The 15204-nt window shown below is 37.7% G+C and overlaps 2 protein-coding genes across 12 annotated transcripts in view; one reads left to right on the top strand and one right to left on the bottom strand.

The window, feature by feature from the left end:
• WDR20 (WD repeat domain 20) overlaps positions 1-15204 on the top strand; it is a 130118-nt gene that overhangs the window by 100489 nt on the left and 14425 nt on the right. For 5 of the 7 annotated variants that reach the window (XM_056811244.1, XM_056811243.1, XM_056811235.1 and 2 more), the window contains one exon: positions 6524-6610. In XM_056811244.1, the coding sequence (XP_056667222.1) occupies positions 6524-6541 (18 nt within the window). In that variant the 3' untranslated portion in view covers positions 6542-6610. Of the gene's footprint in view, positions 1-43; positions 6611-15204 lie in introns of those variants that run through there. The other 2 variants (XM_007473537.3, XM_007473544.3) reach the window with 2 other exon arrangements.
• The window catches only part of MOK (MOK protein kinase), a 101661-nt gene continuing 92554 nt past the window's right edge, over positions 6098-15204 (bottom strand). For all 5 annotated transcript variants that reach the window (XM_007473551.3, XM_007473550.3, XM_056811248.1 and 2 more), the window contains 3 exons: positions 14181-14295; positions 6906-7103; positions 6098-6820 (listed from right to left, as the gene is read on the bottom strand). In XM_007473551.3, coding sequence (XP_007473613.1) covers positions 6740-6820; positions 6906-7103; positions 14181-14295 — 394 coding nt within the window. In that variant the 3' untranslated portion in view covers positions 6098-6739. The remainder of the gene's footprint in view (positions 6821-6905; positions 7104-14180; positions 14296-15204) is intronic.

Raw genomic sequence — 15204 nt, 5'->3', positions numbered from 1 at the left:
ATCTCTGTCATATTCTAACTGTGGATTTCCTGTCTGTTTGTAGGAAATTACAGGTGGAAAATCGAATGACATCCAGGACAACAATCATGCATATTAAAAGAAACTTGGCTAACTGTGTGGTTTTATGAGCAGTAATTATTTAAATTATAATCTACTTGAGAAAATGAAGTAGGTTAAGTATAATTGTTTGTGAGCTACAGCGGGGGGGTCAAACTGAGAAATGGAGACCATTGATTCCTATAAGGATTTCTGCCAGCTGCAGCACACTGCCTTAGTTTGATATTAGTATGATATTCTCTATATTTTATTGCATTTGTATATATTTTGTTAAATATTTCCCAATTACATTTTAATCCATTTGAGCTGCACTTAGATGTGTTGTGGGCTGGCCACGTATTTGAAACCTCTAGTGTACAGAATCATAACAAAGTTCCCTTCTGGGATGTGGCATATTACTTGCCACAGACCGTATTCAGACTGAAAATGTTAACATATCAGTTTCCTTTGGAAACAACTAGTTCAAGTCTATTTTCTAGTTCTCTATTCATAAAACTGATGATCCCCATCCCAAGAGAGCTGCAGTTCATACCAGTAAAAACTTTAAAAGCAGCTTTCTAGATAAGTATGTACAGTGTTGGGCTGAAAACATGATATGTCTCAATATTTTATAACAGACCATCATGAGGCTCAGCCTGTTATTCCATTGAGGGATAGTTCTCATGCTGGAAAGTACTCAGCTAAAATTCATATCCTCATACCTTCCACTCATATCCCCAGAATTCCACTGCACCAAGGGAGAGTCCTAATTCTGGTCCCTAGTACAAAACAAATCTAATCCCAACCCCTTTTATACAGCCATGTAACTTTCTTGTACATTATCATCCTGATACTTATATTTTAAAAGGAGAAGGGAATAAACATTTGTTTAAGTGACTACTATGCCAGGCCCTATTCTGAGCATTTTATAAGTATTATATTTTATAAGTATTATTGTATTTGATTCTCACAACCCTGGGAGGTGCATGTCCATTTTACAGTTGAGGAAACTGAGGCAGAGTTGTTAAGTGACTTTTCCAGAATCCTAGCAAGTACATGTCAGAGGCAGTATTTAGAGTCATGGCTTCTTGACTCCAGACCCAACACTCTAAATACTGCCTGCAATATTAAATCTGGCCCAAATAAATTTTAGTCATTTTCAGCACAGAGGTAAAAAGTAATTACTCTTGGTCAGTTTAAAAGGCATAAACATTCTTATTAATCTATTGCTTACATCTAGATGTAAAGCTATGAAAATCAGAATGGGAAGAAAAGACCTGAAGGACTGAGGGAAAGAGATCTATTTTTAAAAACTTAAAACTTTGTTTTCTTTTCATCCTATATCAGTCTTTCAGAGACTTAAGTTTGAGTTGCTTTAGAATAAAACACCTAATACATACCTTTCAGATCTTGATTGTTGGGAATGTTTATAAATGATCGATAGTCCACTATTTTAAATGGACTCTTCCCAAGGGGCAGACTATCATTTTTCTTATTTAAAATCTCTAAGGGCAGCTGGGGGGCTCAGTAGATTGAGAGCCAGGCCTAGAGATGGGAAGTCCTTGGTTCAAATCTGGCCTCAGGCACTCCCTGGCTGTGTGACCCTGGGCAAGTCACTTAACCCCCTTGCCTAGCCCTTATTGTTCTGCCTTAGAACTGATACACAGTATTAATTCTAAAACAGATGGTCAGGGTTTCAAAATAAATTTTTAAAAAATTAAATCTCTCTCATTTGGAACTAGGCAAAAACTCACTGTAGAATCCTGAAATCAGTCCTGTTTCTGAAAATAGGTTAAGTGAATGGAAGTAGTGAGGGTAAGTGATATGGAATTGAATATGAAGACAATGTAGTGGGAAGAATACTGGGTTCTGTTCCTGGTCAGGCTATGCAATCCTGGAAAAGTCATTTCCCTCTCTTTTTGCCTCATTTGCTCTACCTCTCAAGTGAGGAGGCAAAATGAGATGACTTCCAAGATTCCTTCCAGTTTAGCAAACGTCACAAATTTGGGGGCCTGCTTATTCCATAATGGAATATGGGAGTATCACAGTAGAAAAAGCACTGGATTTTGGATCTGACAACCCAGCTCAACTGTTACTTTGGCTAAGTTATTATTCCATATCTCTAGACCTCATTTTCTTCCTGACTGAGGGGTTAGTACTAGATGTTGCTCCCATTTGTAAGTCTCATAATCCTAATTCCATGGAAGAACTTGCATTAGCTACTCTGAAGGCACCAAGAGTTCAGTGAGCAGGAGAAGAACACCTGTTTTGACTAAGGGTAGCTAATAGAATTTTGCTACCAGGTGATGCTGTAGGTCGTTTGTTTGTTGCTACAAATTGGGAATGGACATACTGCTAGCAAGTGTCTAGGACAGTTGTCGAGCCAAAATGAATATGGCAACATCCACTTACCTGGGGAGGAACTGGTGTTTTCATCACTTCTCATCTAGAGGAGCATTTTGTCATACAAGATAACCTTGACCTAATAATAGATATAGAAGGTATCATACCAAACCTGTTAAGGGTAGAAAATTACTGTTTACCTTCTGCAGCTTTAGGAATTGCCTCTCGCAGGGAGCAATTCTTGTATGTCCCTCTGCCATTCTGTCCCAGAAACTGGTCTTTTGAAAGCAAACAGTAGACAGGTTTCAGTCAAGCCCTGTTTCTTGAATACCAGCATCTGCAAATTGACAACATTTTGATTGGATCTTTTATGAAGATTTTGTACACCATTGCTTATATCAGGGATTGTTATCCTTTTCTGTGCATCATGTATCCCATTGTGCAGTCTGGTGAAGCCCAGTGGCCCCATTCTCCGAATGTTTTCAAATTATTGAAGGAAATGTTGTTTCCATTAGAGATTAGTGAAAATAAAAGTATTTTCCCCAAAGAAGTTCGTGGACCCCAGATTAAAAACCCTTATTTATATCATTATATAAAGGATGAGACTTTTCCCAATCAAGTGTATATTAAGCACCTCCCATGTATCAGATGCTGTGCTTAGGCTCTGTTTTAGTAAACCTAATGTGAATCTTTCAAATGATATTTTTAGATAGTGACCAACATTGAATAAAATAACCTAAACCACTTCCTAAAGAATTCAGCTGTCCTCAGGTTCAGGGCAATGTGGATTTGGAGAAGATTTGGGTTCAAATCCTGGTTTGAACACCTAGTAGTGGAATGACCATGGTCAATTAAGTCACTTAGGCTTTGTGGGCCCCAATTTCTTCATCTGTAAAATGAGGGGACTGGAGTAGGTGGCCTCTGAAGGCCCTTCCAACCTGATAGCTAAGAACCTGTAGGTAATGTCCCTCCCTACTTCTGGTCAGGATCCATAATTAATGAACTCTTCAAACTTCCCCCCTCTCCCCACATAAGATTGTCCAAGACCTAGACATTCTATTTAAAGTGACTAGCTCTGACCAGCTAATGAAGGACAGATAGTAATAGTGAAGTAAGAGACAGAAGAGCAAGTATTTGAGTCCCTTCTCACAAATTACCTATGCGACTCTTACCTCTATTCCTCAATTTACTAATCTGTAAAATAAAGATACTAATAAATAGGTGCATTGCTGGTTTACAGGGGCATGAAGAAAGTACTTTTTGAGAGAGCAATCAGGCATTTAGGTGGTTCAATAGAGTACTGGACTGGAGTTGAGAAGACCTTGAGTTCAAATCTGCCTTCAGACACTTGTGTGACCCCAGGCAAGTCACTTAATCTTGATTGCCTGTTTCCTCAACTATAAAATAAGGATTATAAAAGCACTTATATCCCAGGGTTGTCATGAGGATCAAATATAATATTTATAAAGCATTTTGGTACACATCAGCTAACAGGAATTTATGGAAAGATTATTACTGAGATTTTTCATTTTATTATACATGGGTGGGAGTATCATTAGGGCCTTAAAAAAGGATGGTTCCTTTCCCTCTCCTCTATCTCCTCATGTCTCATTGCCCCACCAGAGAAAACAGTTAATGACTGTAATACTATTAAGTGAAAGGGCTATTTCTTGCTCTGATTCCATGTTCTAGAAAAGGGGACCCTGAGCTTCCCAAATGCATATAAGCTTCAAAGCAGCCTAAATTGTTTAATGGAACAAAGGTTGTTTCACTACAATTATAATATACACACATATATACACATATAACATGTCAGAGGCTAGATTCAAATCCAGGTTCTCAAAGCCCATCCCTTCATCCATCATATCATGTGCCATGTTCATTCTTGAGTATTCTTAGTTTTCAGTGAAGGCTATTTGGCTCCTTGTAGCTACATTTTCAGAAATTCTGTTCTCAGGATCTCCCACCATTATTGCTTAACTTCAGATAAATGTTGTGGAAAATATGAACTTATATTTCAAACAATCACATTTCAATCAGCTCCTCTTCACAGATGATTTAAATATAATTCATGCTGCTCTGGGATGTGGAACCTGTAATAGTCTTTAATTCCTAATGATGGCATATTTGGTTCTTTTGTATGTGATTTGGTTCCTTTTCAACACTCACTAAAAGTTTTCCTGCCTAGTAGCTTGAAGTTTTAGCAAAACCTAAAGCAGCATGATGGATCATCGTGGGAATCTTTGTCCTTAAAGTAAAGTTAACCCAAGCTCTTGCCTTGCAGAGCATGAGACAAACACAATGAATTATCCTGTTTTTGACCCTCTGCCTTCAATTAACCAGATAAGAAAACTTTTTGTGTTATGAAGAAATGAGCATTAATCTAAAATGGGTTAAAACTAACTTCTAATACATATCTGTCTGGGCTGATTATTTTTCCCTTTTAATGTAATTTATATCCAATGATTATCAAACTTCCTTCCCAGTGTTTTAATCTATAGAGAATCTCCAAATAAGCATTATTTACCATGGACTAGGTTTCAAGGTACTATGAAAAAGTCTGTATTTGATATGAATTAACATAGAGAACCCAAGAAGTGAAGATGCCCAGCTGGAGACAATGACCTAAGAGATTTTAGATTTTAAAAAATATTTGTGACCAAAAAAATCATGCCCACATCCAAACAGCATACAAGTATTTCTGTTTAGAAAAACATCAGAAGATAACTGGATCAACTATCCCATTTCTTTCTGGGAATTTGGGCAAAACAGTCACTCTGGTGAGGTGGGAAATGCAGTCAGAAGACCTGTGTTTAAGCTCCAGTTCTGCTAAGACATTTCAGTGATCACAGCCTCATTTTCCTTACATAAGGGGATAAAACGTTTGTACCACTTACCTTATCTCCTAGTTGTGAGGAAAGCGTTTTGTAAACCCTACCTGTTCCAGAAATCAGAGGTACTATTATTATAACAAGAAAGCGATATTTTTTACAGTGGAGCTCTCAACATGCATGAGGAGGGAGAAAGTTTTGTGTCAGGCTTCATTTGGTGCCTAACACTGCCGAAATGTAAAAAATGGCCATCCAAGTACTGGCTTCCACCAAGTCAGTTGGGAAACAAGAAGCACAAGCCATATGGTGTTGCCCCCTCTAATATAATTTCACAATATCACTGGCATGTTATAACCAAAAGGTAACATCATTCAGCTACTCACCTGAAACACCAACCCAACAATTCTTTGTCCTGCGTCCCAACATTATCCCCTGAGCAGAAGCCCACTTGGGCCCTATCATAACAGCACACCTTCATGGAAGCCACAATGCTGGCAGCCTTGGTTTGCCCGAGTGATGGTTTGTTTTTCAAGAAAGAACCAAAGCATTTTACCTTTGTTTGGGGGGGAGTGTACTTTTGGGATCAGTGTGAAAAAGTCCACTCTGTGTTGTGCACAGACAAAGCCGGAGAACTATGGCATCTTCAGAAAGAGGACCTAACATTCATTTCTAATGATTATATGATTGCACTTACCTCAATTGTTGCCGGATTGAGTCCTGAGTAGGAAACAATGCATATTTCCATGAGAAAGTTTTGTTTTTTCCTTGAATGTGTCAAATAAAACAAAATGAAGCATTGTGGAAGTCCTTGTGAACGGCACGTTTCATTACTTTGTATGCTACCAGAAGCTACAAAATAAGGTTGAAGGGATTCACAAGGACACAGGTTTATCTTTAGAATTAAAAAATAGGATAGCTTATTCTTTAATATCACAATCAGTTATTTCTAAGAACATAATCCATAAAATATTCACACAAGTGCTTTGTAGTTATTCAATTATTCCTGTTGGTAATGTTCTAATAGCTTAACATTTTCAAACTGAAGTTACGAAATGCACAGAGCTCACAATTCAAGAAAACCAAGATATAAATAACAATATAAAACCTTTTTTACCTGTTTTGACTTTGTATAAAAAGTTTACAAAATGCCCTCCTCCCTCCAAAAAAAGTCTTAACCCCACTAAAATGAAATAAAAACCCTAGAATTTTATGCTTTTCACAAATCCATTCAAATGGAAAATACAGTACATGCATTTAGAAGGTGAAAATACAAAGTGCATTTCTGATCTGCTAAACATTTGACGTCTTTTCAGGAAAGCTACAAGTGCTGACTAGACATAACCCTTAACCATCTCGTGCCTATCTCGTGAAGGTCCTAGAGCACTTCAGGGAGCCTCCAGGTAAGGCACTGTCACTTGTCTGCTCCCCAAAGCCCCTCTGTTACATCCAGAAGCATAGTTGATTCCATTTCTCTGCTTCCATTCATGCCTGGTTTTATAATCCAAGTATCTGGAAATAAGACAAGCTGTTCAGTATCCTCCACTTTTCCTTTCTATCGTGGGCAAATGGTACTGTTTCATGTTAGACTTAATGTCCTTCTGTGTATCTGTCTGTTAAAGAAATTATAGACATGTTCAAGTGAAAAGTCTCACAGGCTCTGAGAATAGTTTGTTAAGAGTAAGTCAGAACTAGTACCTTCTTGTTTGTTCCAATATACTTCAGAGGCTTTAAGACAGGCACTTTTCCATTTGTCCCAGAGCCACTAAGGACAGCATGCAGTGTAGGGCTGGAGTAGGATGAGAGGTTGGTTACTCCAGGCACCTTTAGTTTGGGTAGTTCCACAGGATAAGTAGATCCCTGCCTTTCTGAGTGCTCTTCAGCTTGCTTTAGATTCTGTTTAAAAACACACACACACACACAAAGTCATTTTACTATAATTTGGGCAAAAGAGACCTGGAAAGAATCAAGAAATCTGGATTTCAGTCCTGACTCTTCCACTGTTTACTAGCTGTGTGACCTTGGGCACTCTTCTAGTCTCTGAGCTGCAGTTTCCTTGTCTGTAGAGTGAAAGGACTCAACCGATGATCTATTGCTAAGATCCTTCTTTTTAAGTTGTAACATCTTATAGTTCCATAAAATGACTGGTTCCTTCTTTTTTAGAAGTATTACAGAGCCCTTTATTTTAACTTGTCTTATGCCCAAACAGTTTCAATAAAAATACCCATAGGCAGGGGAAGCAGCTGGGTGACTCAGTGGATAGAGAACCTGGCCTATAGATGGGAGGTTCTGGGTACCAAATTTGGCCTCAGACACTTCCTAGCTGTGTGACCCTGAGCAAGTCACTTGACCCCCATTGCCTAGACCTTACCTCTCTTCTGCCTTCAAATCAATACTGTGTATTGATATGTAAGATGAAAGTAAGGATTTTTTAAAAATACTCATAAGCTGAATGGGTCTATAAATGGACTATGACTGACAAGTAAACCAAAATATGTGTCATCTGTATATCTAGATGAGATGAGAAAAGCTCTGGAACTTACAGGTAAGAGGGCTGTGGGAAAAGTCAGAGAAGCAGCTTGCTCTCCCACATGTTCTAGACCAATAAATTATCAATAAATCCAAAGACAGCCTACACTATGCATCTTCAACTAGCCCAGCACTTCAAAAATGATAAGCAATAAACCTTGTAGGCTCAGAGAAAGTGGTTCTGCCAGAAAAGCCAAGGGGAGCACAGGTGAATAAGTCAGATGTTTACCAGTGCTCAGATCCTCCTAGGGAAGTAATGACGAACCTTTTAGACAGGCAAGTGATGTAAGAAAAGTCCTCAGGCATGCATGGAGGAGAGGGGAACAGCCTGGCCCCACATTCCTCTGTCTTCCTAATAAACTCTGTGCTGGGGCATGTGCCCACTCTGGCATTCGTGCCATCAGTTTGCACCATGGTCCTAGAGCAAATGAAGCAATCTAATAAAGGAAATAAGACAGATAACACAAAGAGTTTGATGTTGAAATAGATTAAACAGAAATGGGGACGACTCTCCTCTACAAGAGCCAAAGAGGGACTAGTCTAAGTAAAATAAAATTTCAACCTCAGAAGTTTGATTGTGAAGGAGAGACTTAGGAGGAAAGAAAAAAATAGTAACAAGTAGGGATCAGGATCAGGAGGAGGTAGAGAAGAGCAGTATAGTGTAGGTAGATTGCTTCAATGGTAGATCACCAGTGTTGATCACATTCCTTTCATTTTCTGTTTTTCTATAGAGATAGCTAGCGTCAAAGGGAAAAAAAAAATCTAAGAAGAAAATGTAGGCAAATCCAATTAACATAACCCTGAATATGAATGTGATGAACTCACCTATGAAACAGACAAGAAGAGCAGAATCCAAATACATTGCAAACTGCATTTTAAAAAAAAGTTCTAGAAAAGAATCTGTTCTCTAGGTGAATTCAAAAAAGCAGGAAAAGCTGTCATGATCTCAGACAAGGCAATAATATAAAAGAAAAAAATGAAAAAATAAACAGGTAAACTACATTGTTCTAAAAAGAATCATAGAAAGTTAAATAATATTAGTACTTAAAATATATGCACCAAATGGCATGTATGAAGGAAAAATTAACTGAATTATAGGAATAGAAAAATGATAATAATATCAACCAATTCCTTTTAGACCTAGATCAATCTAACAAAAAATAAATAAACAAGAAAGAAGTTAAGGACCTGAATGAGATTTCAGAAAATTTAGAAATGCTAGATCTCTGACAATTAGTGAATAAGAAAAGAATATACATATTTCTCTTCTGTGCAAATAAAATCAAGGCAGTTAAAATCAGAAGTAAACTAAAAGTAAACTTGGGAAGAAATCTCTGAAGCGAGTTTTTTTGATAAAAGATCTAATTTATAAATAAACGTATATATGTAGGAATATGCATACATAAAGTTTATGAGTCATTCGCTAATAGCTAGTCACAACATGAAAAGGTCATTTTCTAAAAGAAGGCAAGCTATCAAAAATAATGAAAAAATGCTCAAAATTACTAAGAAGAAAAATGCAAATTAAAACAGGTTTCCGATTAGCCGCCATTAGATTAGCAAAGATGACCCAAAAAAGGGGAAATGACAACTATTGAAGAACAATACATTAATGCACTGTTGTGGGAGTTGGGAATTGGTCCAACTATTGTGAAAAGCAATTTTGAGCTATAATTCCAATATCATTAAACTATGGATTTCCTTTTAACCTAGTAATAACACTTCTAGGTATCTACTCCCAGATATCAAAGAAAGAAAGAAAGAACTCCATCATACAAAAATGAGCTTCTTGTTGTAGCAAAGAACTAGAAACTAAGGAGATATTCACCTGTGAATGGTTGAACAAAATAGAATACAGAAGATGGCAGCTTAGTAGCAGAAAAAGCTAAAATCGCTCTGACAATCCTTCCAAACCAATCTTTTAAAAAGCACCTCAAAATGACATGAGTCAAAAATCAATAGCAAGATAGAGTGAGGGGGCTCCTGCACTGAATACAACTTGAAGGGTAGGCAGAGAGAGTTGATTTTCATGGGATAAGGGGGAACTGAAAGCAAAACTGCATACAGAGGAGTGATGAATAACCACCTCTCCACCTACTATGCCAGGTTCTAAACCTGGGCATAGGCCAACTTCAGGATCCCAAGACCAAATTTACACCAAAAACAGAGCACCTCACACCCCAGACCCACCCCCTTGAAGCTCCAGACTATGGCACTACCCTGCAGTGAGGCCTGGAAGTCTATAGCACTAGGCCCTTTCAAGCCTGCAAAGGTGAAGACCTAGCCCCAGGGCAAAATAGCTCACAGTGCCTAACCCTACAAGCCAGCATCATAGGAGAAAGAATCATCAGCTTTCAGAATTCCCAGAAAACAAACAAACAAAAGGCAAGGAAAATGAGCAAATAACAAAAGAAACACTAATCCTAGAAAATTTCAATGGGGACAAAGAATGAAACACAGAGTCAATAGGGAACAGTGAAGAAAAATGGAGAAATGAAAGTAATGCAAAAAGAAAATAATAGCTTAAAAAGAAAAATTGATCAACTGGAAAAGGAGGCATAAAAATCCAATGAAGAAAAGAGTTCCATGAAAACTAGAATGGACCAAATAGGAAAAGAGGATCAAAAGGTCATGAAAGAAATTCATTATTTAAAAATTAGAATTGGGCAATTAGAAGCTAATGACAACATGAGACAACAAGAAACAATAAAACAAAATCAAAAGAATGAGAAAATACAAAATAGAATATATTTCTCTTTATGTAAATTATATAAATGTATTACACAAATTTGACTTTACATAAAGAATTCTGAAAGAAATACACACTCCAAAAAACTCACCTAATATTAACATTACTGTATAGTAAGTATATTGTGCTCTCTCTCTCTTTCCCTTGGCTTGCCACTCTGCAGCCTCCCACTCTGCCACCAAAACAAAAAACAACTAAACACAAAAAAGCAAAGAGATCTTTGTCTCTACCTGATCTAGAACTGAGCTTGAGACCATTAATGCTAGAGAGGAGAGTTCTGCCTCATTCAGCTCACCTGTCCACTCTTCTGTCAGCCCACCCCAGGTACTGCATGTATGTCTGTCCTTGACCCCTATATGCTACCCATTCTTTCCTGTCTGTCTTCATGTCCAGCCCTCAAAGTTTCTGTCTCCCACTGTTCTTCCTCTTGGTTCTGGCCAGGCTCTCACACGGCTGACTCTCACCCCTGAATATTCTTCCTCCTAATTCTCCCCCTTGTTTCCTTGAATTGTGTGCAGATCTTCTCCCTCCACCACACTGTCCCTTTCTTGCTTCTCTCCCTTCCCCATGTCCATGTGCAAATTCACATCATGTAAAAATGGCTTTATTATATACAAAAAGCAAAAATTTTCTGTATATGAATGAGTATTATTATGCCATAAAAAAGATGGATATCAATGGATTCAGAGAATTCTGAAAGTTCTGTAATGTATGAACTGTCACAGAGTACAGTGAACAGAGCCAAAATTTTATACAACAGAACTTTTTGAAAGAAAAACAACTTTAAAAGACTTAAGAATTATAATCAATGCAATGAGATCAACTATGATTACAGAGGGCTAAGAATGAGTTAGTGAACTAGAGGTACAGGAGGAGGAAATGGGCATTTTTAGGCATGGCCAATGTGTGGACTTGTTTTCCTTAATTATAATTATTTGTTACCAGAGGATTTTATTTTAGAGGGCACTAATAATAATGATGCCAAGAAAAAATATCAAAAGAAAAGAGGATCATTTAAGTATTTTTAAATGCATAGAAGAAAACAGAAGGAGATTCAGAAGAAGATAAGCTCTGAAATCATTCTGAATTTATTATATACTTTTAAAAGGTTTACATGATAGAACTCTATGTCCTTTTTATGGAATTTTCATGTTTATTGCTATCAAATTCAGAATAAAAAAATTAAAAGCAAAAGCACTGGACTAGGAGGAAAAAGATCTGTAGTCAAGGCCTGGCCCTACTACAAATTAGCTTCATGGCCTTGAGCCATTTTACCTCTGCTCATATTTTATGGAACAAACTGAGGTAAACAGAGGATAAGTGACTTGCCCCAAAGTCACAGCTGGTGTCTGAGACTGGATTTGATCTCAGGCCTTCCTGACTTCAGACTCTAGCCACTGAGCAGCCTAGGAAGAGGTGTATTGTATAGTGATACTGGATAGCTAAGTTGGACCAGGTTGTAAATGGCTTTAAAAGCTATAGAGAATAGTCTGTATTTGATGTGAGTGGTAATAGGGAGCCAGTGGAGCTTACTGAATAAGACAGGGATATGGTTGGGTCTGCCCTTTGGTAAATGTGTGGAAGAAGGTTTGGAGTAGGTGAAAATTAAGCAAGAAGACCAACCTGGGTCGTCCAGTTTGAAATGTCCAGTAAATGACAAACAGGACTGGAACTCAGTGGTTGGGACAATGAAATAAGAGTATTTGTAAAGAGCTTAGCATAGCACAAATAGAACACACATAGAACAAAGTAGTTGCTCAAAAAGTGCTGGTTCCCTCCCCTTCACTTCTTCCTGCATTCTATCGAGTCAACATGGCCTTCTCTTTCAAAAACTCAAGCTTATAAGTACAATATGGGGAGGCATGGGTTGAAGAATAAGCAAATAAGCATTGCACAAGGAGTGTGTATGGTCTCCATTCACCATCTTCACTTCATTATTCATGCCACATTCCACTTTGTCAATACTCTCCTTAAAATGAGGCATTCAGACTTCAACAATATACTTTCAATGCACTCTAATCAAGGAGGGCACAGCAGGATTATCCTCACTTTTATTTAGATCTCTATTTATGAACAGTCTCAGATTATAAAAAGCAGTATGGTTAGTACTTAGATATGGCCTCAGTATATTGGGGGTCCTGCTTCTAAGCAGTATTGATTGTGTGACCCTAAGCAAATCCCTTAACCTTTCAGAACTCTAGGCAGCTCTCTAAGACTAAGTAAAAGAGGGGCAGGCAGGTGGCTGATTGAGAGCCAGAGTCAGAGATGGGAGGTTCTAGATTAAAATATTGTCTCAGACACTTCCTAGCTGTGTGACCCTGGGCAAGTCACTTAACCCCCATTGCCTAGCCCTTACTGCTCTTCTGCCTTGGAGCCCATACACAGTATTGATTCCAAGATGGAAGGTGAGGGTTTAAAAAAAAAAAGACTAAGTTAAAGAATAAGGGCTAATCTGCATTGGGAGCAATTTCCTTAAGAACTCCCTATAAACATGAAAATATAGGCCTGTATCTCCCAGAAAGGACTACAAGATTTGGGAGCATTTTTTTTTTTGCTGCTTTTCCCTATACATTATTAACTCATTTTGGATTTTCAGTCCACTCTACATCTCTACTCCACACATGAGTTTCTGTGTTTTGAAAAAAGCTGATTGGCTGAGGAAGGATATATCCACTAACCAGACATGAATATTTGCTCACCAAAAAAAGTGGAGCTACTGAGCTATTAAAACTGAGCAAACAACAGAAATGACAGCAAAATGTGGAGTTAAAGAATATGGTATAAAGAATGCTGTGCTTGAAATGGGAGTCCTATGTCTGAATCTCAGCTCCAACATTTATCTTCTCTGTGGCCAAGTCTTTGCCCCTCTTAAGTTTCAGTCTCCTCACCTATGAAAAACCCCAACATTTTTTAAGCCTGGAGAAATGAGCTATTATATGAAGCATCATTTGCTAAAGCCACTTAGAAACAGGCAATATTAAAACTCAGCACATTGTAAATTTAATCTTTCAATGTTTCTAAATCAAAGACTGATATTAGTGTCTATACATCTACTATAAATGAAGTCATACAGTGCAACACTTTGTAAGAGGTAAGATGGAGATGAATGCTTTCATAAGTCTAGTATATGTGCTGCCAAAGCAAACTCCTTTCAGAAGAGTCTAGAGAATTAAAACCAGCAAACAGATGGACTTTCAGTAGCAATAATGATCAAATCGAACATCCTCTTCTTTGAGACTTGGAAACATCCATCATAGTATCATGATGGTTCTCTAACATTCAGACATAACAACTGTCAAACTTCTCTTAATTAGAAAGAGACTGGTTGCCTTAGCCAACACTTTATTTCCATATATGCCCTGTTCCCAACTAGTCTCTGAAATAGTCATCAAGTCCAGATCCTTAGGTCCCAGAAAAGAGACATTATTATAAACAAATCCTTCTGGGCAGACAGGTGGCTCAGTGAACAGAGCTATGCCTCAGGATGGGAGTTCCTAGAATCAAATCTGGCAGATACTCCCTGGCTGTATGGCTTTGGGCATTGTTATTTAACCCCAGTTGTCTAGTCCTCACTGCTCTTCTTTCTTGGAACTGATACTTAGTATTGATTCTAAGACAGGAAGGTAAGACTTAAAAAAAAATACTTAATTGGGGAGGAAGGAATTAATACAATAAGACATGACAAAATGTGTTACCTGCTTTTTACCTTCCTTTGTAATCTGCCACATGTTCTTGAATGATTCCGGTTCTCCTATATGCTCTGTCAATCCTGCTTTCCTGCGGGCTGCAAGAGCTTGCTTCTCTGCTACCCTATGATGAATAAAAAGGTAATGTTTCTCTATTGCATAACAGTGTGCATAGATAACATGGCTACATGCTCTCCCTGCCTTAAGATTTTGCCTGTTACCTGCTATCATCAACTGTTAAGAGATCATTTCCCCCTAATTCTTCAATTTTAATGTGATAGTTTAGACCATGGAACTAGAGACCTAATAATATATGTATGTGCTCAGATATCCCTGGGAAAGTTAACACATTCAGGTGGGTCACTGTACAATTACATGACATCTTGGATAAATATCCCTGTGGAGTATAGACAAAAAGATGAAACTGACTTTCACCTTTGCTGGTAGAAGAAATAGCATTACTTCAGTCACACTACACATATAACTAACTAATTTCTTCTAAGCCAACACATTCAACTCTAATTATCTACATGTGGATTTGCTACAAGCTATAAGCTATCAGACTGGCTTCTACCTGCAAATCAATAAGCTATAGGTTGCCAGAAGTTTATATATTGTAATCTAAAATAAGAATTAAAACATGTGAAGCTTCCTTCACCTGTCTAAAACAAATCTATTTCTAAAGTTTTAGGAATTGGTGTGTTTCCATCATTTTTGTGTTTGTTATATCATTCCACTCCCGTTGAGGAAAATCATCAAGTGACTTAATTCAAGAAGAAACAGGGGACTATTAGTTTTGGTATCTTCCAAAAAGAGAACATTTTGTCTCAGAAAATACTCCCCCCTCTCTCTTTACATTAAACATCACTGCTCTGAGGGTCAATTTAAGATTTTTTAAAGGCTTCAAGTAAGCATATCAAATGTCAGGGGTAATAAATGCATTTAGGAAATATCAAGCTCAAATAAATCCAGTGGTCATTTGTTCCCTTAAAATGGGTTGCATTAATAGCTTTTCTCAAAAGAAGCTGGTTTT

Source organism: Monodelphis domestica, chromosome 1 (genome assembly GCF_027887165.1).
Source record: "Monodelphis domestica isolate mMonDom1 chromosome 1, mMonDom1.pri, whole genome shotgun sequence".
Classification (NCBI taxonomy): Eukaryota; Metazoa; Chordata; class Mammalia; order Didelphimorphia; family Didelphidae; genus Monodelphis; species Monodelphis domestica.
The sequence above is the reverse complement of the archived record's forward strand: the minus strand, read 5'-3'. Positions and strand labels throughout refer to the sequence as shown.